Source organism: Mycteria americana, chromosome 6, assembly GCF_035582795.1.
Source record: "Mycteria americana isolate JAX WOST 10 ecotype Jacksonville Zoo and Gardens chromosome 6, USCA_MyAme_1.0, whole genome shotgun sequence".
In the NCBI taxonomy this organism is placed as follows: Eukaryota; Metazoa; Chordata; class Aves; order Ciconiiformes; family Ciconiidae; genus Mycteria; species Mycteria americana.
Window position 1 is genome coordinate 70,229,065 of NC_134370.1, and position 27,428 is coordinate 70,256,492.

Genomic DNA, 27,428 nt, shown 5'->3' on the forward strand with positions numbered 1-27,428 from the left:
GTTTGGGGAAAAAAAAGCACTCTCAGATGATGCTTATTATTTTACAAAAGATTATTATTTTACAAACGCTGCCGAACGTTGAAGCATCTGAAAACGATTCCCATCATCGGCAGCGGCACGGCCCCGGTGCTGCGGGTCAGGCCCTGGGTGCAGCCGGGGCTAGGCAATCCCTTTGGCGAGGCTGAGGTTTGGGATCTACTCGGACACCCAGAGGCGAGGGAGGAGGTCACCTCCCTGCTGGGGTGGTGGTGTCCCCCAGGGGAATGAGCATCCCTTGCTCAGGCGAACGAGCGAGGCCGGTGCAGGGCGGGCGGTGATGCTCCTGCAGCAGAGGGACCGCTCCGCCGCTCCCCGCTCCGGACCCGGACCAGCCCTTTTCGGCGTTCCCTGACTCCCCTCTAACCCTCGGAGGAGTCAGAAGGTGCTGTAAGGCTCTTCGCTCTCCACCCCTCACCGTGACGTGAGCTCTTTCCCGGCCCGGCTGGTGGAATACCCTTGTAAAACGGGGTCTGGTATCTCGTGGGTGCCCTGCCTGCGCCACGAGCAGCCTCCCTCCATCTCAGCAGCAGCCTTGGCACAGCTGCAGGTTGTCTCGTCTCCCTCCGGTCTTTTCTCTAGATCAGACACGCAGTTTTTCAGCCTCTTTGCACAGTGCTGAAGGTCTTCCGTCATCCTCCCATGGGCTCCTTCCAGCCGATCCCCACCTTCCCGGAGCCTGGGGACGGCTGGTCTTCCCCTGCCTTTGCAGCCCTGCCTGCTGCATCGCTCCTCTGCCGGTTCTGCCAGATCCTCTGTTTGTGCAGCTGATTCTTCCCAAGCTCCAATCCTTGCCTTTGTTTTTATTGAATTCCATCCTGGCTTTTTGGACCTTTCCTCCAGTTCTCCGAGAGCTTTTGGAATTTTAATCCTGCTCTCAAATGTATCTGCAGATCCTCCCAGCCTCCTCACATATGGAGATTTAATCATCATACCATCTACTCCATCATCCAGCTCCTTAATGAACGGGCCGGAATAGGCAGACGCAGCGCAGACCCCTGTGCATTTTTACCGCAGAGTGTGGGTTATTGCGAATGCCTGCAAAGCCAGAGGGAAACTCATGCCAATTCTTGCTGGCTCGGTAGTGTGTTTTGGCCAGCTGAAGAGACCAGTAGGATGATTGTAAAACATTTACTGAAGAAACAGATTTTGAACATAGCTCTGGAAAGCTGACAGCAGGTCTAATTCACCCCCAGCTCTGGGACGGAGAACTCTCCCGTAAGCTGGGGCAAGACAGAAAGTGCCTCGAGCAGATCAGAGGGTGAGGAGGGTTGGGGGGTTTGGGGTGACGTGTGGGGCCCCGTGTGCTGGTCCCTGAATAGGCAGTTGGTGAACTGGTCCAGAGGAGCACCAGTGTCATGCACGTAGCTCATGCAGGAGCCCAGTGCTTCAGCCTGGACTCTCCCCAGTAAAGATATTCTTTCCATTTTTAAAGAAAATACTCTTTTAAAGTGTTTTCCACCAGCAAGTAAAGAAAATACCCGTGGAGGTGCAATGCACTGACCTGTCTGTATGCCTGAGACAGGCTGCACTATGATACTGTGTCCAGCTGCCTAATCCACGCTTAATTCGTCGCGGCTCAGCCCTGCATCGCCCGCAGCGATCCTTCCCTCCCCGCCAGGCTGGGAGAGGCAGGATGCTCCTGCTGTTGTGGACTTGGGAACAGAGACTTTCGAGCCCCTGGGCTGCTGAAAGCAACCTGTTTACTGATTTTTGCAATAGGGAAGCTGCTTATAAAAACGTGTACACATGGTATTTTAAGGGGCTGTCTCCAGCTCAAGCTGTTTGCAGGTGTCCAGTGTGGACCTCAGTGGGGTGGGGTGGGAAAGGGAGGATGGGGTGCTGGTTCTGCCGGGCATCGCCCCGTGGCACTGCCGGCACCCCAGAGCAGGAGCTCTCCCGTGCTGCTGGCCCTTGTTTCTGTGTTGCTGGTTTGGGTTAAAAAGGAATCTTGTTTCAAGTTAATTTAGACCTGTTCCTAATCACAACAAGCCGAAGTAATCTAATCTGCTGAGAAACCCTCGCTGGAGACTTTGCCTTGCTGGAAACAAGTTTGTTTAAATCAACACTGAAAGCTAAACTAGTGACAATTTCTTGTGTGTTTGTGAAGTATCGTAGCAAAAGCACTCAGAGCAGAGAGAGGCGGCCAGGAACGTCCCTCGCGGCTCCCGCAGCCTGGCTGCCTGCCACCGGCCGCCTCGATGGCTCGGTTTTAATATCTCTATTCTAAAGACATCCTGTCCAGCACAGTTTGAGCACTGTTTGTAGTGGCAAATAGGAGAGTGAGTCCGCTTTGCTGCTGACAACCTACTTTATTTCTATTAGCGGGGCATTGACACACGGGTTGCCGTGTCCGCAGGGACGTTTCTGGGGTCAGCACGATGTATAAACGCGGGGACAGCATCTGTTTCTCAGCAGTGAAATGTTTGTTCGATGAAACCCTTCACCTTGAGTGGCAAAAGCGGGTCCTGACTGAGGACTGAGCTGATGACCTGCTTACAAAGCAAAAATCCGGGGGATTATTACCAGGGAAAATGACATTTTTGGCTTTCTGTCAGGGGGACAGGGGCATCTCAGGGGAAAAGGGGGAGCGTGCAAGGCACCGGCCTGGCAGCTGCACGGAGAAGCCGCTGCTGCCTTTGCCCCTTCGCCTTCCCCATAACCCACCGTGCCCGGGGGCTGTGGGGCGATCGCTCTGGGAACGGGCACCCACCCCGAAAAGCAGGTACCCGCACGTGCCTGTCGGCGTGCTGGAGCGGCTCCAGGGTCGACTGGAGAGCCAGGGTCATATCAGCTAGAAATGCTAATTGCTTCTCATCGTGGTGGGACATTAATGAGATGTTCGGTTCCTCGGTTAGCAGCTGCCGCAGCGTTGTACGGGTGTGCCGGGCCGGTGCTGATGCCGCTCTGACCTCTCTCTTTCAGCCGGGGCTGGGGGCTGTGCCTGGATGACCCCCCTGCCCGGGTGGTGCTGGACTACCCCTTGGTGCCCCCGGGCGTCCTCTACGATGTGGGCCACCAGTGCCGGCTGCAGTACGGCGCCTACTCCACCTTCTGCGACGACATGGACGTAAGCCAGGGTCCCCCCCAGCATAACACGGGCCCGTGCGGCTCCGAGGGGCTCCCTGGGGGTGGGAGGCTTTGCACGGGGCGATCCTCTCCCTGCAAGTTAAATTTCTGCCGATGGGTTGGCCGGTGCAGTAACCGTGACCTGCGCAACCATGTTTTCTGCAGAGCGTCTGCAACACGCTGTGGTGCACGGTGGGGAACACGTGCCACTCCAAGCTGGACGCTGCCGTTGATGGTACGGCGTGCGGGGAGAACAAGGTAATGGGGAAGAGTCCCCTCCGCGGCTGCAGAGACTCCTTGTCCTGCACACGGGGGGGGTTCGCAGGCTACGGCACACGGGGACAGCTCGGCTCGCTGCCCTCACTGCAATAGGGTAGACATCTCTCCTCACTAGGTTTAGTGTCACCTCCTGAAGCCCTGGCCCCAGAGCACTGGGGATGACGCGGGCTCAGCCGCCACTCCCTGCGAAACCTCCCGCCGTGCCTTTGTCCGTGGCTGTGCCTCACTGACTCTGCCCTCTGGGCTGAGATCAGGCTACGGATCCCCTTGCTGAGGGCTCTCAGCGGAGGTTTGGGTATGTTGCCTCGGACAAATCCTCAAACAGCCCAACGCCTCTGAGTTTCCCATCGCTTAGAGGTGCACCAGGGTCTGGCAGAGCTCAGCTGACCCCCAGGCACCTCCGTGCGAGCAAAGCATGGATTTTCATGGGGCAATACGGGTGCTGGGCTTCAGTGCTCTCCGCGGCCGGGCTGTCTGACTCAACGCCAATTATTGCATCCTTAAACCTTGTTATCTCTTCTTCTGGCCTGTCCCTTTGCAGTGGTGCTTCAACGGCGAGTGCGTGCCCGTGGGTTACCGTCCCGACGCGATCGACGGCGGCTGGGGCTCCTGGAGCTCATGGGCTGCCTGCTCGCGCAGCTGCGGCGCGGGCGTGCAGAGCGCGGAGAGGCAGTGCAGCAGCCCCACGTAAGTGAGCGCTTGCTCCCCCGGAGCTCGCCCGGACCCCGTTTAGGAGAGGAACCCAACGCTTCCTTATCGCCCCATAAAGTCGGGGACCGCCATCTGGCCGGTGCGGTCCTGCCCCTGTCTGCATTGCACGGCACAACTGTGCCGTTGTGCAGTTACCTGTCTGAACAATGTGCTTTTGAAACACTCGGGATTCATTTCACGGGGTTACCCAGCCGGCTGGGCAGCGACAGCCTCTGGAGAGGCAGAGCTTGCTCTGTTTCCTTCCACGGATAAGTCGCTCCCACTCCGTGCAGGCAGAGAGCAGTTGAATAGGGCTCAAACAAAGAGCAAAGACTCTATGCTTGTAGCTGTAAAACATATCCAGTGTCCTGTATGACAGAAAAGAAAAATAGGTGTTCTTTGAGCCTGATTCAGAAAGGCTGATTCAGAGCCTGATTCAGAGCCTGATTTCGTTTTGAAAAATCTTGCTGCTGTTTATCACCCCATTGCTTTCCATGAGCAATTTCTGATCTGCGCCTGGCCGGAGGCTGCCGGTGCCGCAGCCAGCGCTGGCTCTTGCCTGGAAGCGTCCGGGCAGATGGAGGAGCAGCCTTGTCCATCCCGTGATTTCTGGCCTGGCCCATCTGCCTCCCAGATGTCCCCTTGGTCACCAAATTGCTGTTGCGTTGGATTCAGCCAGAGCCCACGGCTTGCCCAGGTGTCAGAGTGCCCTGGGACAGGGACAGGGAGAGAAAAGGGCTTTGTGAGCAATGTTCCAGCAGTTGCTTTTTTCTGAAAGCTACGGGAGCAGGCTCTCGAATGAGCTGAGATGTGCTTTCTGCCCAGCTTCTTCCCTGGGCGCGTCATTTTTAGCACATGTTGCTGAGCTGTTTAAAGAAGCGCTGTGTAATCTCGGTCCCAGGTCAAGAGCTGGGTTTGTGTTTGACATGAGTTTTGTGGCAGAAGTGCAATTGTAGTTTATGGAGTGTTTTAAACACAGCTGCGGGCAGGCAGGAGAGCACGCACTGGAAAAGCAGGAGAATTTCCCCGGGCAGTTGTTTGCTTTGGCCACTGTAGGTAAATCTTCAGCTTTGCCTTTTGGACGGAGTGAACAAATGTGAGCGCTGGGCAGTCCTCCTCCCGCAGGCATTTCCTCAGGGCAGGGTATGTAAACAGAACCCTAAAATAATAATTAACTTTATTCTCTTCAGCAAAGTGTGCCCAGACTTAACTGATCGGGGGAAAAGTAATTTTCATGAGGTCATGGGGACGTGGGCCACGGAGAGTGCTGTGACCAAAGGAGAAGGCAAGCATCAGGAGACGGCAGCAGTATTTTGAGAGTCTGTTGGCATCTGAGAGAAGCCTATTGTTGCTTTTAAAGTCCTTCTTACTTTAAAAAGCCCAGCGGCAGCTTTGCCGTTTCCTTGGGCGGTAGAGGAGCAGGGTTGGAAGCGCATCCCAGGCGGGACGGAGAGCAGCTCCTCCGGAGCAGCCCCGGAACGGGCGCCTGGCTGACCCCGCTCATGGGAGTGCTGGCATCTCGTCAGCCGTGGTAGCCGGGATGATGAAGGAGGTGTTCTACCCCCGGGGAAGGGTGCCCAGCTGCAGAAGGCAGAGGGGCTTCAGACATGAACACTGCCAGTGACACCTGGCTTGAATAACTGTTCTTATAACATCATACACTAGGCCTATAAACTGGCCATATTGGCAATATTAAGGAGAGACTAAGAGGGACGAGACCCAAGGTGTAGCTCATCCAGCTTGAGAGCCGTCACTCAGCAAAAGCTGCCTTTGGTCCGCGGTCTCAGCCTGCGTGGTAGCGCGGCACAGCCCGGGGAGCACAGCAGCGGGGAGCTGGTCCAGGAGGGACTCAGGGAAGGACATGGGCCATGGTTTCCACGTGTTTCAAAAGCTTGCTCTGTGGAGTGGGGATCTTTCTGGTGTGGATGTTGGGGTCATAGCCAGCTTCCTTACACGAGCATTGCAGCAGTGATACGTGTGAGTTATAACTGGGAGAGCTCCTCGCTGACTCCAGGTGGATTCAGGCTTGACCCAACCTCCTGAGATCAAACCTTAGCAGCAGGTCCAAAACCTTAGCTGTGAATAAAAAGGGAGTTTCCCCTTGTGTGTGGTAGGTCTTTATTTGATAGGACAGGTGTAATGGTTTTAAACTGAAAGAAGGTAGATTTCGATTAGCTGTAGGGAAGAGATTTTTTACAGTGAGGGTGGGGAGGCGCTGGAACAGGTTGCCCAGAGAAGGTGCGGATGCCCCGTCCCTGGAAGTGTTCAAGGCCAGGTTGGATGGGGCTGTGAGCAACCTGCTCTAGTGGAAGGTGTCCCTGGCAGGGGGTTGGACTAGATGGTCTTTAAGGTCCCTTCTGACCCAAACCCTTCTGCGATTCTCTGATTTTCCCTCTTCCCTCCCACGGACAGGCCAAAGTACGGGGGCAGGTACTGCCTGGGGGAGCGGAAGCGGTTCCGGATTTGCAACGTCAGGCCGTGTCCCCCCGACAAGCCCTCCTTCCGCCAGGTCCAGTGCAGCCAGTTCAACCCCATGCTCTACAAGGGGAAACTCTACAGGTGGACACCGGTGCCCAACAACAGTGAGTCGAGGGCAAAGCCCGCTGCTGGGTTTCTGCCTGCAGCCCCCATGAAAATCCTGAAACGCAGTCTTGCTAACGTCCTGATTTTGCTGTTCGTGTTTGTTAGATTTGCCTTGCAGCGTGTTTATGCCGTCTTTTAAATTATGGCTGGGCTTGCAGGGTTAGTTTATGTTTTCGGAGATGGTTAAGTGGCCCCCAGCCGCTCGGGTTTAGTTTCTGCCTGTTGGGTTCCCCAGTTAACCCCTGCGAGCTGCACTGCCGGCCGGAGGACGAATACTTTGCAGAAAAGCTGCGGGACGCCGTCATCGACGGGACGCCGTGCTACGAGATGAATGCCAGCCGCGACATGTGCATCAACGGCATCTGCAAGGTGGGTCCTGTGCCAGGGCCCTCTGGGGAGGGAGCCCAAGGACCCCCCGTGCTCGGGGAAATGCGGGCAGACACCGTGACCCGTCCCTTAGGTGAACACCGTCCCCTCTCTCGCACGCACCGACGGGCTGAGCTTACTCGTTTTGTCATTCACCACTCAGAAAGCTTTCCTTACTGGATATATTGGTATGGATATATTTCAGCCTCTGTGGTGGCCTCAAGGAAATAGAGCACAAACCCAAGGAAATAAAGGAAGAACGGTTTCACTTGAAAATAAGGTCGGGGATATGAAAGGGCGCGTAGAGAGGACGCCCAGTCCGGCCCTGAGCCTGGTGCTGGCAGCCGTGGGTCTGACCTGCAGTGATGGAGATGCCTCCCCTGGCTTGGCAGCTTCTCCCAGCCCTGGGATTTGTTCTTCCTTTTGGGTTATTTTAATTTCTTGGAGGCTACACGTAAGCTGTGATGTGCGGCAGCGTTGCTCTGGCTGCTGGCCGGGGAGGGCATCTCCCAGCGCGGGAGGCACAGGAATCCGGTGGAGGGGGCACGGTCGGCACCGTGAATCGTCTGGGAGATGCCGGCGTGGCTGGGGAGGCTTTGCCGAGCTGTGCCCTGGTTCCTCCAGCTGCCTTCGGTGGCAGCGAGACGGTCCCTTCATTCACACCTTCCCGTTCCCTAGGGAAGTGGTCCCGAGGTTTAGGCTAGAATAAGCACACGTGCAGGACGTTGGATTTCTGTTAAATTAGGGAATGGGTGGCGATCTGAGCTGCCGTGGTGCCGTGGTCTGTGGGGCAGATTCCCACCACGGGACGTACCAAAGCCGTGCTGCTGCAAAGCTGAGTCCTGTGTCACCAGGGACACGCACAAGCAGGCAGGACACGGTCGGCTCTGCCGTGGTGTTAGATAAAGACGCCCTGAAAGGCTTTTGGGAAAAAATGGGCTTTTTGGGAAAAAGGCTTTTTGGACGGCAAAAAGAGCAGCAGGAAAGAGGGAAAATAATCAGTCGACAAGTTTCCTTGCGGCCTCTTCTATAAAAACCATTCGTGGAAACTTTCCCCTCTCGCTGGTCATGCTGCTGGCAGCAGCGGGCAGGGGCCTGGTGGCAACTGGAGGTTTCGGGAAGGTCCCGTTTCCTCCTGTAACAGGCTGCGAGTTACTTCAAAGGCTGCGGCACGCCGGCGCGCAGGCACGGGCTGGAGGGAGAGCGCAGGGGTCATGATTTTTACTTGGCGCGTACGACAGGGTGCAATCCAGCAGCTCGCTGCGGATGCCAGCGCGCTTAGCCGGAGCTCGCTGCACACAAAATCCTCGTCGCCGCTGAGCCTGCTGCTGGCTGCGACGTCAGAGTTAAGCCTGGCTCGCTGCGGACTGTCGCAGTAGCTAAACCAGCGCTGCATCTGCTGGTGTGTGCCAGCAGCGCCTGGGCATCTCCTCGGGCAGCGAAGGCTGAAGGCTCCTCGCCGGCACAGGACCCAGCAGGACCCTTTGAGGTCTTGGCTGCGGCTTTTATGGTGCAAAATCACAGGGAGGCTCTTGCTCTGCGCCGGTCAAGTGATTTGGCAGGAGGTGTAGAGAGTTTCAGCAGAATATAAAAAAAGTTTTTGGGAAGTGTTTTGGAACAGGACTAGCAGGGCCAAGGACCAAGGGGCTTTCCCAGCTCAGCACATAACGTGTGCCGCCAGGCTCTGCTGCCCGGGGACTCGGGTAGGAAAAGGTAAAAACGAGATGTGGGTCATGACCCCCACTGCGTATGAAGAGGACAGCAGGTCTGCGAGGATACGTTAGAGAAACCCGTGTTGCAGCCGATGTGGCTGTATCGCCACCCATCCTGCAAAAAGACTCCAGCTCACCCCGCTCTCCCATCCACGTTCCTTATTTCCCACCATTTAGGACCATTGCGTCTCTCCCTCGTTCCTCCCGCATCGGCAGCCGATGGCGCGGTGCGAGGCTGGGGGCGTGCAGGGGCGCGGGCGGCTGACGGGGCTGCCTTGCAGAACGTGGGCTGCGACTACGAGATCGACTCCAACGCGGTGGAGGACCGGTGCGGCGTCTGCCACGGGGACGGCTCCACCTGCCACACCATCAAGAAGACCTTTGAGGACAGCGAGGGGCTGGGTAAGGGCGCTCGGCTCCGTCGCCAAAACACCAGGTGTCTGTTCCACTCGGAGCCGGGCTCGCTGCTGCTGCTCATTTAGGGTGATTTTTAATCACGGCTTGGCGATTTGGATGGGATAAAACCCGAGCGGCACCACGGGGAGACGTGGTGTTGCCGTTCCACTTCTTGCTCCTCGGAAGAAAAATATCCCCTTACTGCTCTTTGTGTCTAAAGGCCTGAAAACAAATCTGTGCACACTGGAGCCAGTTTGGAGAGGTTTAAGGGGATTTTGTGGGTTGACAAGGACACGTTGAAAGTGTGGCAGGCACCTTGCCAGCACCCGTGCGGGAAATGTCTCGCTCTGCGACGGGCTCTCCCGGCAGGGAACGCAGCTGGGCTCAGGGCAAGGTGGGGTTTGGTGCCTCTGGTGCCTTACAGGGATGTAAGGACTGGCAAGATGCTGGCACCCAAGGGACACTGGCACCCACCTGAGGGCCACGTCTGCCACGTCTTCGACTCCCCTGAGAGCGATGCTTCGTTCTGTTCCCAGGTTACGTCGATATTGGGATTATCCCCGTGGGAGCCCGGGAGATCCGGATTGAAGAAGTCGCAGAAGCCGGGAATTTTCTGGCGCTGCGGAGCGAGGACCCGGAAAAGTATTTCCTGAACGGCGGCTGGACCATCCAGTGGAACGGGGACTACAGGGTGGCAGGGACCACCTTCACCTACAAGCGGACGGGGAACTGGGAGAACCTCACCTCCCCGGGGCCCACCGTGGAGCCCGTGTGGATCCAGGTACGCTCCGGGCTCTGCTGGTGGTCGGGGTGCACGGCGGGGAGGACGGCGGGGACAGAGCCGCCGGCTCTCCTGCCTTCCCGTGCGGGGCTGAGCTGCTGTGGTCTGTCCTGGCACTACCCTGCCGTCCGAGGGATGGGGCCGCGTTTCTCCGGGAGCCAACGTCAGGAGCAGCTGAACGCGTGCTGCCGGCCCGGGGAGTGTTTCCAGCCCACAGCGCTTCCAGCTGAGCCTCATCCCCTTTGCAGCATTCCTCAAAATACACCGCAAAGAGAGCGTGAGGAGAAAGAGCCCCTTTCCTGAGGCCTTTCCCATATCTTATCAAGAGCAGGAGAAGAGCCGGCGGTGCTTCTGGCAGGGCTGGAGCAGCCGGCAGAGGTGGTGGGAGCTGGGAGCCGGCACGGTGCCGTGTGCGGCGGCAGGGGGTGGCCCCCCGGCACCCTCGGCAGTGCCGTGCTCCTGCCGGCACGGTGCCCTCCTCTGCCTGATGCCGTGGCGAGGGGCTCGGCCCATGGGGTCCTGCTCTGTGGTCCGAACCCGGGTGATGCTGCCCAGGGCGCTGCAGGTCAGGCTCGGCTTCCTCGCAAAAGCCCTTGAGGCAGAAGGTAAAAATCCAAAAGGATCTTTTAAAATCCTCTGAACCAACTAGAAATTTCAAGTTTTACTCTTTTTTTGCGTGTGGGAATTTCTGTAAAGCTACTTCCCTCCCCAGAATAAGTCGTTGTTTTTGATCAGAGCCCCGCGGCTTTGAGGAGACGAGCCCTGTCGGGGGGCGATGCTGCCTGGCATCAGCCGCGGCGCCCAGGCAGGGGAGGGCACCCGGGACCTGCCGCTCTGCCTGCCTGCGTCTGGGCACAAGAGGTTACAATTAACCACGTAGTCCCCCCCAGAAAAAACAATTTAGGAAAAAATTGCATTGCAGCAGCGTGTTTCCAGGACGGCAGAGCTGCAGGCAGGAGAGCGTCTGCCCATCTCCTGCTCCCGTCAGGTGTTGCCTCTGGCAGAGCAGAGCAGGCACCGGGGAGCAGATGACGGACTTCAGGGGTTATTTATTTCTATGGGAACCTGCTCACCCCAACGGTCCTTTTCTCCCCGGGTCAGCAGGAGAGCCTCTGTCTTTGCCCCCGCGGTGGGAGCGCACGTTTGCTTCCCCGCAGCTGGGAGGTTGCTCACGGTTTCTGAAAGCAAAGTTGCTTCCCCAGGCTTGCGCAGCCGCCCAGGGCTGGTCCTGCTCCGAGCCCCTTCCCTTCTCGAATTCCCGCCTGGTGCATCCTGCAAAAGCTGTTAATACGAGCCCAACTTGACTGTCGCTAATCCCCTCCTCCGCTGCGGCAGCGGCAGCTCTGGGGCTTATCTGGAAATTGCCTTATTTTGCAAACCAACCCCACTCTCTTAATTTTCACCTTGTTTCCATGGAAAAGAGCTGCCCGGGGGATTACTTTTCAGCGCGGCTTTATATTTTAACAAGCTTTGCACAGCTTTGCAGGGGTTGTAACTGTCGGTGGGGATGGCGGTGGGAAGGCGGCGGTGCGGGGGGCTCGGGGCCGTCCCTGCTGGGCAGGTCCCTCGGGAGCTGCCCGCTGCTGCTGGCGTGCCTGGCTCTGCAATTCCTTCCCCCGGGAACGGGCGCCAGGACGGTCAGGAGGGAGGGATATGCCAGTTAATGCAAAGCTGTCGGGAGCCAACATCCTCGTGCCCGTGAGGCCAAGCTTTCCCCCAGAGAAGCCGGTCGGAATCGTCCCACGGGCGATGGCACGGCCGGCACCAGGCTGAAATTCCTCGTGGTGCAGCGTGGCACGGAGGCAGCGACCGCCACGGAGGTACGTCCCGCGGAGCCCAGGAACTCCCCGGCCCTGACCATGGCGGCTCAGCCCGATGCACTCTTCCCGAGCGTCAGCCCCTCTGCAGAGGCTCGCCCTGGAGCCCGGCCACGCCGAGCAGCCAGCGTCTTCACCTTTTGCATTTCTTTCAGCAGAGGCTCAGGAAGAAATGTGAGGGGGATCCTGGGCTCGTCTGCCACCAAGTGCTGCTGTTAATGGGAACGCTGGCGCGCTTGGCACCAGCAAATCGCTTTCTGGGATTCGTAACCTAATTAAAACCTTCTGACAAAAATGTTTCAATATTCATGAAGAGGTTTTGGAAAGACGCCCTCGCTCCGCCAAAGCTCCAAGAACAACAAAGCTTTGGCAATAATGAGAGCACTTAGGCTAAGAAAAACAAGGTTGAACTCCCAGCCTTTGCCGAGCGCTGGTGCGGGAGGTGCTTTGGGCAGGATTTGTGTCAAGCGCAGGAGCCGCTTTCATGCGTGTTGAGAGCAGCGGGACCCGTTTCAAGTGGGGAGCAGTCAAGGAAATTCCTTCAGGCGCGTGTCGCCATCAGCCATTGCTGGCGTTTGCTGCCGGCGGCTCCCTCCTGTTTGCCGCAGCCCCTTCTTCCACCGCACGAGCGGGGTGTCACACCGGGGTGGGCGCACCCCCAGCCGCTCTGTGCGGTGCACGGGGCACATCGGGCTGCAGCCCCCGCGCGGTCGAGCCCCTCGCCTGCTGCTGCGCATCGATGGCAGGTTGGAGGCGCAAACAGGGAAGGACGCAGGTAGCCGGCATCTCGAGCCGAGATGTGCTGCGGTGCTTCCCCAGGGAGGTTGCTGGAGCAGTTGCAGCTCTCTGGGACACGTGGAGGCAAGGAGGTTTGATTCCTTCTTTGTGGGGCTGGGCTCTTGCTGCCATCCCCTTCCCTTCCTTCTGCCACCATCCCAAGGGACAGGTCACTGTGACTGATGTTCACCTGAGTGTCCGTCTGTCCAGGGCAGCCACCGTCAGTCCAGCAGACGGGGCTGGGAGCAGTCAGAGCCTCCCTCCAGCCGTACCATCCCTCGCCGAGAGTTCGGGAAGAGTGATGGAGGGAGGCAGACGTGGCTCAGCGTGCTCCCGACGGGTGGGCGCGAGCAGCGAGTCTGTCCTTGCAGGCAGGGTCGTTCCTGCCCCGCGTGCTGCAGAGCCGGGGCTGGGGCCGGTGGTGGCACGTGCAAAACCTCCTGCCCCAGCTCTGACTGCGGGCAGGGGACAGGGAAGGGGACGTCTGGCCGTCCTGGACCCTTCGCCGTGCTGAACCTTGAGAAGGTCCTTGGACGGGGCTGTGTTTGGCAGTGGGACTGGATGGGATTAGCAGGGGAATCCTTCCAGGCTCTTCATCAGGGGAGACGTAAACCCGAAGTCCTGTTGGTTCTCAGTGCTCTCACTGTTATTTTTTATTACTACCTGACATTTCCACAAGCCCAACGCTCTGAGCGGGGGCAGCGGGGGCAGCTCCTCTGCTCCTGCACTGCTTCGGCCATTTGCTAACCCCGTTTCCAAAATGGTCGGGTGCTGCTGCTGGGGTACAGCAGCTGGAACCATCGCTGTCCCCGGCCAACAGACAGTGCAAGGGGACAAATGCAGCCTTGGTACGGAGCTGGATGTGGAATGGTCTTTATGGCCGTGCTAGGCAGGTTGTTATCTCCCGAGAAGCCCCTGGGGTGCAATGGCTACCCCAACTGCTTTGCACTAGCCACCTCCTTGACCGCCCGTTGTCTTCCCACAGCTGCTGTTTCAGGAGACCAACCCCGGCGTGCGGTACCAGTACACCATCCAGCGCCCGGCGGACAGTGAGAATGAGATCGAGCAGGCGGAGTTCCTCTGGCGCTTCGGCTCCTGGACCACGTGCACCGCCACGTGCGGGACCGGTGAGTCTGGCTCCTGCGGGACCCCGGGGCTCGGCCGCCCGCGGTGGAGGAGCGGAGCAGGCAGAGCATCCCCGTACCGCGGGGATGCCTTAGAAATTCCTGGGTCTTTGGTTTCAGGAGGTCTTGGGGGGAAAAAAAAAGCAACATCTGTTGAGGTCACCAGTCTCCAGTGCCCCCACCGCGCTCACCCCCCGGACCCCACGCTTTATCAGCGCTTCGCTCCTTGCTCGGTGTCGGTGTCCTGTTACCGTGCCGGGTGTTCCTCGGCGTCAGGGTGATGGAGACAAAAGAGCTTTAGAGAAATCCAGGGAGTGTCGAAGGGCTGGTCTCCCGCCTGGCTGGGCCTCTCCAGGGGGGATCGCTTCCAGGGTTTTATGGAGAGCGTACGGGAGGGTGCCCGGCACGGGCAGAGCACCGGGGTCCCACGCTGCCCCGTGGTGTCGGACACTTGCTTCCCCCCTCCCGCCCCACTGCACCGCCGGCCAGGCGTCCCGGGACCCCCGGGCCAGCTTTTGGGGTGGCCGATGGGGGGGGACGGTCTGGGCGGGCTGCAAGGGGGGGGCCGGGACCAGTGAGCGCTTCCTCAAGAGCGGCTGCCACTGAAAAAAAGGGAATTCAAGGACACTCATACTTTCTAGGTAGCACAGAGTGCCAGGAGATGTTTCCTGCCTATTCCTGGGAGATAGGTGTGGATTCCTGCTCGGAGCAGGAGGGTTGTGGTGCGGCAGGAGCTGGCAGGGCATTTTACATACATTTTTTTACATACATTACATTACATACGCTGAGAGCTCTTCACCTTGGGTTTGGGTGGGCCCTGCAGCATGGGAAGTCGAGGAGGACGGGGGCTGAGGGCACTTGCTTTTGTTTAAAACCAGCTTTCCTTTGCAAGTTTTGAGTGCTTGGCTTCCAGAACAGAAGGGAAATACAGGAGCAAATCAGGCAGGAGTCGGGTGAGGATGCTCACCCTGTCCGGCCGCAGGCGAGCGTCTGGAGGAGGGCTGAGCCCCTCTCCCTGGGCTGGGTGACGGTGTGAGCCGAGACACGGATCTGGGGGCTCAGGCTGAGCCTCTTCTGCGGGGACCAGCCCCAGGGCCCCAGCCCCGCCGGCCCCGTAAGCTCCGGAGCGCTTGAGCCAGGGCACGACTCGGCAGCCTCAGCAGGGTGCTATCAATCTCCGCTGGTTGCAGAGGTTGTTATTTACAGCTCTCCCGGTCACGGGTCAAGTATGCGTTGCAAAAAGGAGGACAAAAGCAGGCAGCGAGGCAGCGTGTGGAGGGTGAGGTCATCCTGAAAAATGTCGTCCCATGAGCGCTGCAGACCAGGGGCAGGAGGCTTCGGCGGGCGATTTATCCGTGAGCCGCGGCTGGGGCAGAAGGCTGCCAAAAAAGAGCTGTGCTGCTGTCAGTCGGCTCCCCTTCGGACACAGCCTCCCCGACAGCCTCAGTGTGCGTGCGTGCATACGCGCACACGCGGGCTCCGATGGCTGGATGTGGCTCTGGATGGCGGTGCCAGGACGGTGCTCCCTCCGCGGGCTGCGGCATCTCCACCGTTCGCCGTCCTGCCCCGCCTGTGCTCCTCCGCATGGCTTTGGCAGCCCCAAACTTGCTGCACCGTGGCTGCAGAGGCTTTTCACAAGGGGAGAGGTGGGGAAAGGCTTTTCCCCCTGGCCAAGAGGTCCCCCCGGCAGCAGGGTGTTTTCTGCGGAGCCTCCACCGGCTGCATCGCTATTAAATCCCATTAGGCAGCTTGTGGAAAGGCATTTTTCTGCATCTCTTTCATCTCACTGCTGACTATAAAAGCTGTAGGATAGCAAAGGTTTTACTCCAGAGATTTCTGCTCAGCAGCTTGCCCAGCAATGCCCCTTGCATTGCCTGTGACCAAAGGACACAGCCGGGGGCCGCCAGGACCAAGCTGGGGTCGTTGCAGAAATCCGAGAGTGGGAGCCAGCAGAAGGGTGGAGATGTTCCTGCCTTTAAACCCGTCTTGTCCCTGTGAACTGCCTGGTACAGAGACAAAGCACTGGGAGGGCGACCACAGATGTCCCATGGAGTTTGCGAGGTTGAAGCAAGCCGTCTGTCCGAGTTTGGGGTCTGCTGATGGTTCTGGACATGGCTGTCCTCACCTTGCCTTCTGTGGAAACTCTTGCCGTTCCTTAGGTATTTCCTGACATCCTGAAAGAACAGGTATAATCCAGCAGCTTTTTTCTAAGGGAGAACAAGATTTGCCAACTCTTTCTGTGATCCGTTTTTAGCTTTCTGCGTGAGCAGCCCTGGACTCAGTCTCAGGGCAGGAGCCGAGGTTTGCTGGACAGACAGACACCATGTCCCGCCAGCCCCACGGAGGGGCTTTGGCTGCAGTCTGCCCGGGAGCCCATGTCCTGGCTGGACTGATGTTGCTTCCATCCATCCATCCATCCATCCATCCATCCATCCAGTCCTAGGTGTCCCTGCTTTGCAGCTGCGTATCCAGGGTCATTTTCCAGCCCAGTTAAGCTCCGCAGGTCTCATCACACACGTGTCGGATTGAGACCAGCTCTGCTTTTCCCACCCGGGTACACTGGGAGCACTGGTGCCGTTGGGCTCCGTGAGGGCATCGGTACCTCAGCAGAAGTGGGCTTTCCACTTCCAGTTTCAGTGGTGGTTTCATTTTCTTTCCCCAGTTTTTGGTGGCTCAAGGTTACCTTAGGGCCTCCTCTCACAAGGCAGAGGAGGCTCGGTGGCTCGGTTCGATTTTCGTCTCGAGCCAAGCCCTTGCCTGTGTCCGCAGGGGTGCAGCGGCAGATCGTGCACTGCGTGGAGAAGCTGGCCGGCATCGTGGAGGAGCGGTACTGCGATGCGCTCACCCGCCCTGACGACCAGCAGAGGACATGCAACGAGGAGCCCTGCCCGGCCAGGTCTGCTGGATTTCCCCTCGCTCCTTCTCAGCAAAGCTTTAAGCTCCAAACTGCCCCAAGGGGGTGACCAGAGTCAGGGGGACCTCGGTCGCTGCTGTGCCCGGATTGCACCAGGACACGTGCAGCTATTTGCACCCCTGGTTTTGGACCTCTCCTCTCCTTCGTGCTTGGGAATGGGTCCCAGACCCCGCGTTGGTCCATGGGATCAAATCCCTGTGATTGCGTGACCACCGCAGCGCGTTGCTTGTCCGCGGACCACGAGCCGCACAAGAAGGCACCATCCTGGCAGGGCCAGGAGCCCCTCTCTGCCTCTGTGCAAAGAACCATCCCCGGCACAACACGGGGACTAACCCATCCCTGACCCTCGATCCGGGCACCCTGACCTTGGGCTGAAACACACGCCGCAGTTGGGATCCTAATTCCCCCGTGACCCTGGGCCCCGCTGATCGTTACAGGCTGCTGAAGCCCGTGTCCACCTTGTGTGCACCTCCTGGCCCCAAACGCGTCTTGGTTGGTGGTGGCTAAAACCCACCACCCCGCAACACTCGGCATGGTGAGGCACGGGACAGAGCCCGGCTCGTGGCCGCTCGCTCTGGCTGAGACATTTTCCCTTCCGCGTTTCCCCAGGTGGTGGGTCGGCGAATGGCAGAAATGCTCGGCCACCTGCGGCCGGTCGGGGCTGATGAAGAGGACGGTGCTCTGCATCCAGAGCGTGGGGCTGGACGAGCAGAGGGCCTTGCAGCAAGCAGACTGCCAGCACCTCTCCAAGCCGGATGCCACCGCGCCCTGTCACCGGGAGGTTCCCTGTCCCTCCCAGTGGGCCGTGGGGAACTGGTCCGAGGTGAGAAGCAGCGTCGGGGAGTCCCAGTGTCTCGCAAAGCTGGCGGGAGCTGGGGACAAAGTGTCCCCAGACATCCTCAGCCTGCCCGAGAGCGATGGGCGCACTCCTGCTTCCAGGGAAAATTCATGGATGTGTTTCCACGGGCTCACGTTGTAACACCCGCTCACACGGGTGGGAATTCCGTGGCACAGGGAGGTCTCGGAGTGAGGAAGGAGCTCCGAGCCGTTTGGCTGTGCCCCGTCCTCCCCGAAGGATGCTCCGTGCTTGACTGCAAGGAGGGCAGAAACAAGAGGTTTTCAACCCCTCAGTGTATTTTCCAGCACCGCAAGCCTTCGCCTTTGTTTCGGCAGGGGCCTTGACGATAATTCTTGCCTGCTGAAGCAGGGTGCTAGGGGCAAGCCGGGGTCTGGATGCACCGTGCACGCGTGTGCCGGCCGGTGGGCATCTGCTCCCTGGCAGCGTGACCTGGCGCTGGGGCGAAGCTGCCCCGTCTCTGCTGCAGGGGTGGGCAGGGACCCCCCCAGCCATGCTCCCAGGGAATGGGGGGGCCGTCACAAATTTTTCAACAATTTTTTTAAAAAGAGAGGGAGAGATCAAAAAAACCCTCCATGTATAAAATGCCATGGTCTGTGGACACCCTGTGTAGCCTTTATTTTTGTATTTCTGTGGATCAGCTTAACTGCAGGTTCAGGGTTTTAACCAGAAAATTATAACTCCTAATTTAAGCAGTGGTTTCAGAAAGTGTTCAACGTGAAGACAAGTATCAGGAGAGAAATGAGAGAGCCTGGGAACTCAGCTTGTTGCTAAGAAACAAACAGAATAAAAATGCGAACAGAAAATTTAAAGGCTAAATGAGAGCTATTTAGAAATATTTTTCTAGGGGCCCACAAAAGCCACAATTGCAGGGCTGAGCAAGAAGGCTGCAATAGTTTAAAGGGAAAATGATGAATTGCCCGCGGGTCTGTGCTGTGCACGGAGCCAGCCCAAGCTGTCACGGTCGTCCTCTGTGGTGTTGACATCGACGGATCTGTGAGCCCAGGAAAAATGTGCTTGAGATTTTGAGATATCTGTAATTTGTCTGTCCTTCTTTCACTTGAGGCAAGAGCCCTCCTTCTTCTCCATTTCCACCACCATCAGTAAGCAGAGAAACGTGAGGGGCTTGGAAGCTTCCCAGAAATGTGTTTTTTCTGTCCAGCGCTAATAATAGGGAGTAGTTGCTTTTTTTTGTACTTGCAGACCCTCGGGCAGGGCAGCACCTACGCCTGTCAGGCACTGGCAGCGCCGGGGCAGCCCGCGAAGCCAAAGGGGTTATTTGCAGTTTGGGTAGCCCAACGAAGTGCTGAAACGCTGGGACTTAGTGCCTTCAGAAGGACCCTAAAGCAACGTGTAGCCAGCTTTATGGACTTTCCAAAGAAGTTATCAGGGCGGTCAGAAGTATTATTTGTCGTCCGTTAAGACACGAAGGGGAGCGTCTGTCTCCTGGCAGGAGCACGTCCCGCTGCGCAGCCTCGCTGTGATGCCTCCTGCAGTTGTCTGCTCTTGGAAACCCTCCTGCAAGCTCTGGGGGTTCCCCGTGAGGCTCCTAACAGCCATCATTTCTTATCTGCGTCCCAGAGGCTTTCCCGATAACCAAGCCTTGGCAAATAAGCCTTCTCCTTCCCCCTGCAAGAGCCGCGATACCTGGAATTTATCTCCTGGATGGAGCTGGAGGCGTTTGCTGAGAAATTCTAGCTTAAGGCGCACGCTGTGGGAGTTGACCTCTGTTTTCCCTGATTTGGCAGTGCAATCCCAGTAGGGAGAAGCAGCTCGCTTGCACCCCTCCCGCAGATGTTAATGTGCAGTAATGTTTTATTTCAGCAACGGTGCGTATAGCTGGTGGAAGTGCCTGGCGGTGGCCATGCGGCGTTATGGACTGTCCCTCCTGCTGGGCACGGTCCTCAGGGTCGTTTCTGCTCCTACCCGGCATTGCCCAGGAGACACGGAGCTGGGGAGGCCGCGGGCGGTGCGGCATGGCAGGGCCCCGGCTGCTGGGTCAGCGTCTCCTCCGGACGGCCCCTGCCTGGGAGGAGACATCCGTGGGGTGGGCACCCACCCGGGAGCCCACCGGGGCCGGTGTGGGGAGCGGGGCAGGTCCCGACCGGGCACCTGGCCCTCACGAGGACTGAGCAAAGATGAGAAAAGCTCAAAGTACAGGAGTATATATTGCCTGAGGAGCTCATCTCCCGGCCAGCCCAGCCCAGCAGCTCTGCCTGTCCACCTTAACCTCTTCATTTCCATGCACTGGTGGCTGTGCATCAAACCCTTGCCTCAGCCCATCTGTTTTCATCCAAATAGCGGGGATTTCAGCAGAAATCCCCTCCCCTGGGTTTGTTTGCCTTGTTGACCGTTTGTTCTCCTTGGCTGGCTTGCATAAGGCGCTTTGATGTACGTGACTAATGCTCTGTGCGTCTGTCACCGCAAACTGCAGTGGCCTGTGGCTTGTGCGGCCCACGTGTGATGTTAGCAGCGCTATGATTTACTTATCCAGCAGAAAATTTTGCTGTCCTTTTTTCCAGCTTGTGGGTTTCTTTTATACTGAACAATCTCAAAAAGACCGTTATGGTGGAGGAGGGGCTGTCCTCAACAAAGCTGCTTATTGACCCTTTTTCCCTACTAGGACAACACCCATGTTATTATCCTCCGCTTCAAAAAAATTCTCTTCTAGAAGAAGAGATGTAATTCATGGCAATAGGTCGTAGAAGAGACCTATTAGGTCATCTTACCCAATGCCCTTCACGATGTCCATCTCCCGGGAAAATTGTTTCTGGCTGGAGTGCAGGTCAAGGATCACCCCGAGCAAAGTACCCTGCGCTGCCAGCCCTGCGCTGGGATGGTCTTTGCTGGGGGACGGCCCCGGAGGTAGATTTGGCTGGGAATACCCCTGCTTCCCAGTGTGACCGGGCCCCCTTGCTCCTGACTCCTGGCACAGGGGACCCCATGCGCCAGCTGGGACGGGCACAGCAGACGTCTCGGGACCCAGGCGGGCGGTGGGAGCGTGGCAGAGCGACGCTGAGCCCCTTTGCCCTGTGCCCGAAGCATCACGGCACATGGGACGGTCAAGCACCCGCTTAGGCATCTCGGAGGGGAGCGCGGGCGAGCGGCACAGGCACTGCCGCGGCACCGCTGCCGGCCCCTTCCCCGCTCCTCCCGCTGCACCCTGCATCGCCCGCGCTCCCGTCCCTGACGTTTGCGTCTCTCTTCCTTTCCCAGTGCTCCGTGACGTGTGGCAACGGGACACAGAGGCGCCCTGTTTACTGCAGCAACAGCACTGGAGCCGCTTGTGACCCTGCAGAAAGACCCGGCTCGGAAACTATTTGCTCCCTGCCACAGTGCCAGGAGAAATTAGACAATGCCAACACGGACTGGTCTGGCAGCGGGTCCTCCAGCAGAGAGATATTTAATGAAATCCATTACATCCCCAGAAACCACATTGCTAAGTTTAACCCCTTAATTCCAAATATTCCAGAGTCCAGTGATGTCAATATCATCACTGAGGAGGACTTCTCAGCCAGAAAGGGAAATGTCTTTGTTGATGATTTTTACTACGATTATAATTTTATCAACTTCCATGAGGATCTCTCTTACTATCCCTTCACGGAGAAAGAGACCAAAGGAGAGGAGCCTAAGCCAGAGCTGAGCGCCAACGACGTGGAGGGGTCCCGTGAGATACCCGCTGATGTCCTGCACACCATCAAGCTGGGAGAAGGAGCAAGCGAGGACCATCCGGTGCTCAGCAAAGGAGAGACAGAGCCCGGGGATTTAGCCATGAACCACCTCCTGAGCGTGGTCCCTGAGGATGCAGGGGCAGCCGCTCCCGCCCACACCATCCCTCACCTCTCGGGTGAGGAGGAGGACGCGACACTTGTGCCCCGCTCCGAGGACCACCTGCCCACCCAGAGCACCACGAGTCACGATTCTGCAAACGGCCACGACCACCCACCCCCGGGTGAACCCTGGGGAGGCGTGCTGACGAGCCCCGGTCCTGGGCGGGATGCTCCAGCCCATGGCCTCGCTCCCCGGGCTCCTTACCCGGCCGATCCCTCCCCGCCGCTGCCTGCTGGCAGGGGCATTGCTGGCACAGACACGTCTGACAGTCTGGGAGAGCCGGGGAGCGGCGGCGAGGGGCGTGCGAGCCCAGAGGGGCCGGGTAATGCCGGCAGCGAGGAGCACGACGTGGCCGGCTCTGCGAGGAGAGGCCGTGAAGACTCAAGGGAAATGGGTTTTGTCGTCACTGGTAACGCTAACGGTGCTGTCCCCAAGACCCAGGAGCAGGAAGGGTGGGCAGAAAGGCCGGAGGGGACGGCGGGCACTCACGCAGTGCTGGTGGCCGAAGAGCAAGCCCGTGGGACAGAGAGGGCAGTTCTTTCCTTGCCCACCCTGCAGGGACCGGGGCAGGAGATGGGAGCTGGCAGCACCCGTCCCGCTGCGAGTCCCTATCCCACGGGTGCCGACGGGGGCCAGCCAGAGCTCCGCACCCCCACGTCCCTGGCCTCGGCCCCCTTGGTGGCCACTACAGCCTTTCCAGCAGCAGCGTCCTTGTCCCCCGCCGTGCCCGGGCCAGCCACTCAGCTCACCTCCAGCGGCCTCACCCAGCAAGATGCCCTAGTGCCAGCCGTGCCCACGGCCCCGGCTCACAGCCCTCCCGTGCACCCAGCGGGAGCATCGCCCTCCGAATCCCCCCCGGTGTGGTGGACCCTGGGGGTGTCCCACCACCCGGAGGCAGCAGCACCCCGTGCACAGCAGACCTCCCACGGGGCCCCACGCAGCAGCACCGCACCAGGGGAGCGCTCGCCGAGGGCAACCCCAGGGACGTTTGCTTTCAGTGATGGGGAGCACGAGTTTCCCCAGCCCACCCCTGCCCCCCCGCCGTTCTGGGAGAAAGAAGAGATACAGCAGGAGGAGGCTTTGCTTCTGCCGCCGACCACCACGGCAGCCACTGTGATGCCCAGCTGGGAGGTTGGGAACTGGAGCGAGGTACGTGTTGAGTCCCATTAAAAGCGTGACGTGGCCGGTACGGAGGCGAGAGACCTGTCCCTCTCCTGGCTGGTCTCTGGGGCGTTGCTCTTTGCACACAGAAAGTGTGCGTGGCCGACGCAGGCATTTTTGCATTTTGGCCAAATACCGAAAGCCCCCAGCACCGGGGGGTGGAGCAGGCGTGCAGCCCGTCCCGCCACGGGCCATGGCAGCCAGGAGCTGCTTCCTGGCGTGAGTCAGCAGCCGGTGTCCCACGCTCCGGCTGCCGCTCCGTCCTGTCCCACTCCCTCGGACACCAGCTACGGTGGCAGCTCCTCGTGCTCTGCAATGCTCAGCCCGGCCCGGCCCCAGAAAGGCATGTTTCCGAGCAGCCCGCTCGCTGCCCTGGCACAGCTCCCTGCTCCGGGAGGGCTGGTTCCCCCGAGCGCGGCGTTCCCTGCCCTGCGGGAGGGCCCGGGGCAGCGGGTGCTCGGGCGGCGGCGGCAGTACGCAGCGGGCAGGGGAACGCGATCCCCACCCAAATCCCTGCCCGCTATGGAGCAGGCAAGCGCAGAGCCCCCGTGCTGGGGCTGAGCACCCAGGGAGACCCCCTGGCACGGGAGCAAGCCGCTGCCATTTTATAGGAGAGAGTATCTTAAAATATGCCACAAAATGACAGAAATTTGAATGTCAAGTGCGAGGCGCATCAAGGCTGCAAATTACCCAAGGGAAGGGGCTGTGCTGAATGCAGTGAATGGGGGATTATCAGCAATTATCAGCTATCCTCTTACTGCCTAGCTGTCCTGGGGCTGCTCCCTGCGTAGCGTTTGCAGTGACAGACAAATGGCTGCTGCAATTCACGATAATGGGCTTTTATCAGAAAGCACAAAAATAACGAGCCTTTGGAGTCGTGGGGCACCGGAGACTGAGCGCTGGGGGAGTGTTTTAAGAAGGCTGAACAAAGGGCCCAGTAACGGTCAGGACAATACTTAATATCAGCAAAAATACAGTCGCACATGTGGGTTTTATAAAGGGGCTTTGAACATTGCTTGAGCCGGGGCGTTGGAATGAGCTCTGCCGCGGGGATGGGACCGGTGGCAGCGCCGTGACGTGGAGGCACACGAGTGTGTTTTGAAAGCCCTGCAAAGGCTTTTAAGATGGAAAGGCTGCTACAAAATAAATCAGATCGGTCTGAACAGCGAGGGGTGGATCCAAAAGAGGAGGTGGAGGCACTGCCTTTCAGGTGGAGAGAAATCTTTACTGGAGCTTTTAACACTGAAAGAGCAGGGGACGGGCAGTGCTTGTGAAAGCAGGGCATGAAACAGAGCTGTATGAGACAGCAGTCAAACGGTTGAAGCCATTAGTGCTGATTAAGAGACACCTAAGAATCCAACAAAAAAGCTAAAGGCACCCAGCCGCAGAGATCCCCGGTGCTGCCCCGTTTCCCACCGAGCTGCAGGCGGCCATGGCCGGGACGCTGGCACGGGGCGATGGCCATCGCTGCTGGCGGCCAGGGTCGTGGCATGAGAATCCTCCTGGAAGCTAAAAGCTGAACAGGGAGAGGAAGGACAGTCCCAGCCAGACCAGAAACGACTGAAATGGGTTCCGGAGGAGGCTTTTCCTCCTTCTTCCCCCAAACCGAGGGCTGCCTGATGTGGCCACCGGGCTCCGTCCTTGGCCAGAGCCAGCCACGGGGCATCAGGGGCATCAAGGGACATCCCGCTGGGGCCGGCGGGAGAGGAGAGGAGCAGGCATCTGCCTCGTGTGTTGCAGTGCTCGGCCACCTGCGGCGTGGGCGCGATCTGGAGGACCGTGCGCTGCAGCACCGGCAGCGACGACGGCTGCGCCGCTGCGAACAAGCCCGTCCCTGCTCGGAGGTGTTCCCTGAGACCGTGCTCGTCGTGGCGCGTGGGGAACTGGAGTAAGGTAAACAGGCGTGCAGGCGGTAGGGAGGGTCCCGAAAAACCCACGGAAAAAATGAAGGGAGGCGGTGCCTGCCCTATGGCTAGAGCATTACCCGCTCTCGGGGCGTGCTCTTGCCCGCGGCTCACAAAGGCAGAGGGTAAAGATTTGCACTTGCCGCAGAGTTTAAACTACTTCCTCCCACAATAATCTTTTTATTTTTCCTGCTCTTGGGCTGGTTAAAAAGGCAGGAATTAGCAAAAGCTAAACGAAGAGGGGTTTGAAAGTTTCTGGAAAATATTCTTGCCAATCTACACTACCAGGGGGTGTTTGCAGGTGGGTTGGGTGAATCCAGCGTGTTCAATGGTGGGGAGCAGCCCTCCTTGCTCAGGGGGGGTGCCGCTTCTGGGCTGTGCAGATGGGAGATCGTCGGTTGTAAGGAAAGGCTTTGCTGCTGGTACAACTGGAAGCCGATTGCTTTCAGAGGGAAGTTAGTGACAGATTCAGAGCTGCGTGGACTTTTCTCTAGCTTGGACTAGAGAGAGAGGGGAAAAGAGGCTGAGTATGAACTCAATCCAACCCAAAGCAGAGCATGTCTCTGGGGTCACCTGCCTTTGCCGGAGGGATTGCCCCTGCACCGGCCCCTGCCGCCCTTCCCCAGCGTGATGCTCGTGCTGTTTCCCAGTGCTCCAGGAGCTGCGGCGGGGGGATGAAGGTTCGGGACGTGCATTGCATCGACACCAGAGACCAGAGGCTCCTACGGCCCTTCCACTGCCAGGCTGTCCTCTACAAACCGCCCGCGCAGCTCCCCTGCCAGAGCACGCCGTGCCTGGACTGGTACACGTCCTCCTGGAGAGAGGTAAGGGCTGCTGCGGAGGGGGCTGAGCGGGGCGCAGGGGGGACAGCGCTCGACCCCCGAGCATCGCAGCGGGGCGTCTCTCCTGGCTGGGTGCACGCAGCCTGCGTGCCTGTGCCGGGGTGTTTCACGCCCGCACTTGTCTTTCTTCTCTCTCCCTGGGAGCGTGTTCGGCCAGCGCTCGGCGTTGTCGCGGATGGAGTGAGAGTGCACTTCACTCACGAGAGAGAAGTAAAAATATAGGTTATTGATACAGAATAGGGAGTTAACGAAGTTCAGTGTGACAGTGTTTTAACAAGATTCGATGGCGAGGTGCACTTGATTATGTACTGCATAGAGGACAGGGTCAGACAAAACTGTCAGGGAGAGCCTCCCGTTGAGTCCTGAGGTTCGGAAAAAGATCCCCTTGCTTTCTAAACTCCTTCTCAGAGAGGAGTCTGGGTGCGGCTGGATCCAGTCCTAGTCCCAGGCTCGGTCAACGGTTTATGTCTAAAGGATTATATATATATATGTGCGCAATCAATCCTTTATATCACTTAGCTAAGATTTCAAAGTTTAGCATGCTATTAGTCACTTACCGAGGATCTGTTGGGGCAAGGAATCTCTCAGCCTCGAGGAGTAACCCTGAGAGGCGTCCCTGCTCCAGGGGAGACCCTGGCGCGCAGCCCACTGCCCTGCAGGAGAGCTCAAAGGGCCCTGGGCCGTCCACTATTTATGGGGGATAAGACGATTGACCCATAGTCGTAGTTGCATGCCGACCACAGGTTTTAGTTTCTTCGGTGGGCGCATTGCACAGTCGCCCTCGGCTATTGTGTTGTTGTCTGTCTCCTGAATGCGCTTTGAGCCGACGCAGCCGTCGTGACCAGATGCACCCATTACAATCGCCGCCGGTGGTTATCACCTGGGCAGGGTTGCAGGAGATAAAGGTCGGGGGCAGGGGAAGCGCACCGTCACAGGCGTTTGCTTGCCCAGAGCAAATGCTCAGTAGCCGCTGCTGGGCAAGCGCGCGGCCGGGGAGGCTGAGCTGCCTGCGGCCACGCAGACGCTTCGCCGGGGCCCCCGGATCGCTGCTGGCAGGGAGGCAGCGGGCTCAGCCTTGCCTGTTCACGCGCCTGCAAAATTTAAGCAGATGCTTGCGGCGGGTCTGCTGGACCCTCCTGCCTCTGGGAACCTCCCAGCCGGTTTTGAGCACCAAGAAGGAAACCACCCGCTAACAGCAGCAGTAGCTGCAAAGCGGGCTCTCCGCCTGGGAAGCGGGTTTTGTGGGTGCTTATGTATTTGTAGGGTGGGTTTGCGGTGTATTTCCTTAAGCCACCAGCGCATGGAACGTGTCTGCCTTTCTCTTGCACCGCTGGCTTCCCCTTTTGACGGCTCGTGTCTCGGCAGTGCTCGGAGTCGTGCGGTGGCGGGGAGCAGGAGCGGCTGGTGACGTGCCCGGAGCTGGGCCGCTGCGAGGAGGCCCTGCGGCCCAACGCCACCCGGCCCTGCAACACGCACCCCTGCACCACCTGGGTGGTGGGCTCCTGGGGAGAGGTGAGCGGGCACGGGCGGGAGCGCGCCGCTCTTCTCCACGGGGCTTTTGCACGAAATGCAAGGAATGGGGGGGGGAACCCAACCCTCAAAACCAAACTGGGGGCTACCGCGATAAAAACCTCCCGGGGTCCGGTGCTGCCGGCACGGCGTGGCGTTGGGGGGTGGCTCTGCGGGGCGCAGGGAGGGGTCCCCCCGGGCTGACGGGTCTGTCCCGCTCCCGCAGTGCACGGCTCCCTGCGGCGGGGGCATCCAGCGGCGCCAGGTCAAGTGCATCAACACCAAGACGGGGCTGGCCGAGGAGGACAGCAGCCTCTGCGACCACGAGCCCTGGCCCGAGAGCACGCAGAAGTGCAACCCGCAGGACTGCGAGAGCTCCGAGTCGGGTGAGTGACCGTCCTGCCTGTCCTAAAAGCTGCATTTTGTTGTCTTTAGTGTGGTTGTGCTCCCTAAGAGCCTGTTGGGGACAAATGCTGCATTTTGAGGACATGGCGATAATTGTGGAGATCGGCGTGAAAACCCCCCAGGCTCTCGGTTAAGGAACATTACCGGCAGAGCAGGCAGCTCCTCCATCATCAGTTTTATGGAGGAGCGATGCGTCATCCTCCATCACCATCTGCCGTGGCCGGAGATGCTTTTCCACCATACGGCACCGGTCAGGGCTGATGCAGCAACACCCAGTCAGAAACTCAGCTGGGCACAGTTTTGCCGCTCGTTGCGGGTCGCGCAGCAACGTGACGAGGCACAGCGCGGTGTCACCTGGCGTGTTGTGTGCCAGGGA

The 27,428-nt window shown here is 58.8% G+C and overlaps 1 protein-coding gene across 2 annotated transcripts in view; it reads left to right on the forward strand.

The window, feature by feature from the left end:
• Positions 1-27,428, forward strand: part of ADAMTS7 (ADAM metallopeptidase with thrombospondin type 1 motif 7) — a 51,897-nt gene that overhangs the window by 12,913 nt on the left and 11,556 nt on the right. The window contains exons 9-23 of one of the 2 annotated variants that reach the window (XM_075506479.1): positions 2,962-3,106; positions 3,271-3,363; positions 3,926-4,071; positions 6,487-6,656; positions 6,893-7,026; positions 9,017-9,137; positions 9,668-9,912; positions 13,492-13,633; positions 16,400-16,526; positions 17,154-17,367; positions 20,617-22,380; positions 24,133-24,285; positions 24,947-25,120; positions 26,504-26,650; positions 26,874-27,033. In XM_075506479.1, the coding sequence (XP_075362594.1) occupies positions 2,962-3,106; positions 3,271-3,363; positions 3,926-4,071; positions 6,487-6,656; positions 6,893-7,026; positions 9,017-9,137; positions 9,668-9,912; positions 13,492-13,633; positions 16,400-16,526; positions 17,154-17,367; positions 20,617-22,380; positions 24,133-24,285; positions 24,947-25,120; positions 26,504-26,650; positions 26,874-27,033 (3,935 nt within the window). The remainder of the gene's footprint in view (positions 1-2,961; positions 3,107-3,270; positions 3,364-3,925; positions 4,072-6,486; positions 6,657-6,892; positions 7,027-9,016; positions 9,138-9,667; positions 9,913-13,491; positions 13,634-16,399; positions 16,527-17,153; positions 17,368-20,616; positions 22,381-24,132; positions 24,286-24,946; positions 25,121-26,503; positions 26,651-26,873; positions 27,034-27,428) is intronic. The other variant, XM_075506480.1, reaches the window with a different exon arrangement.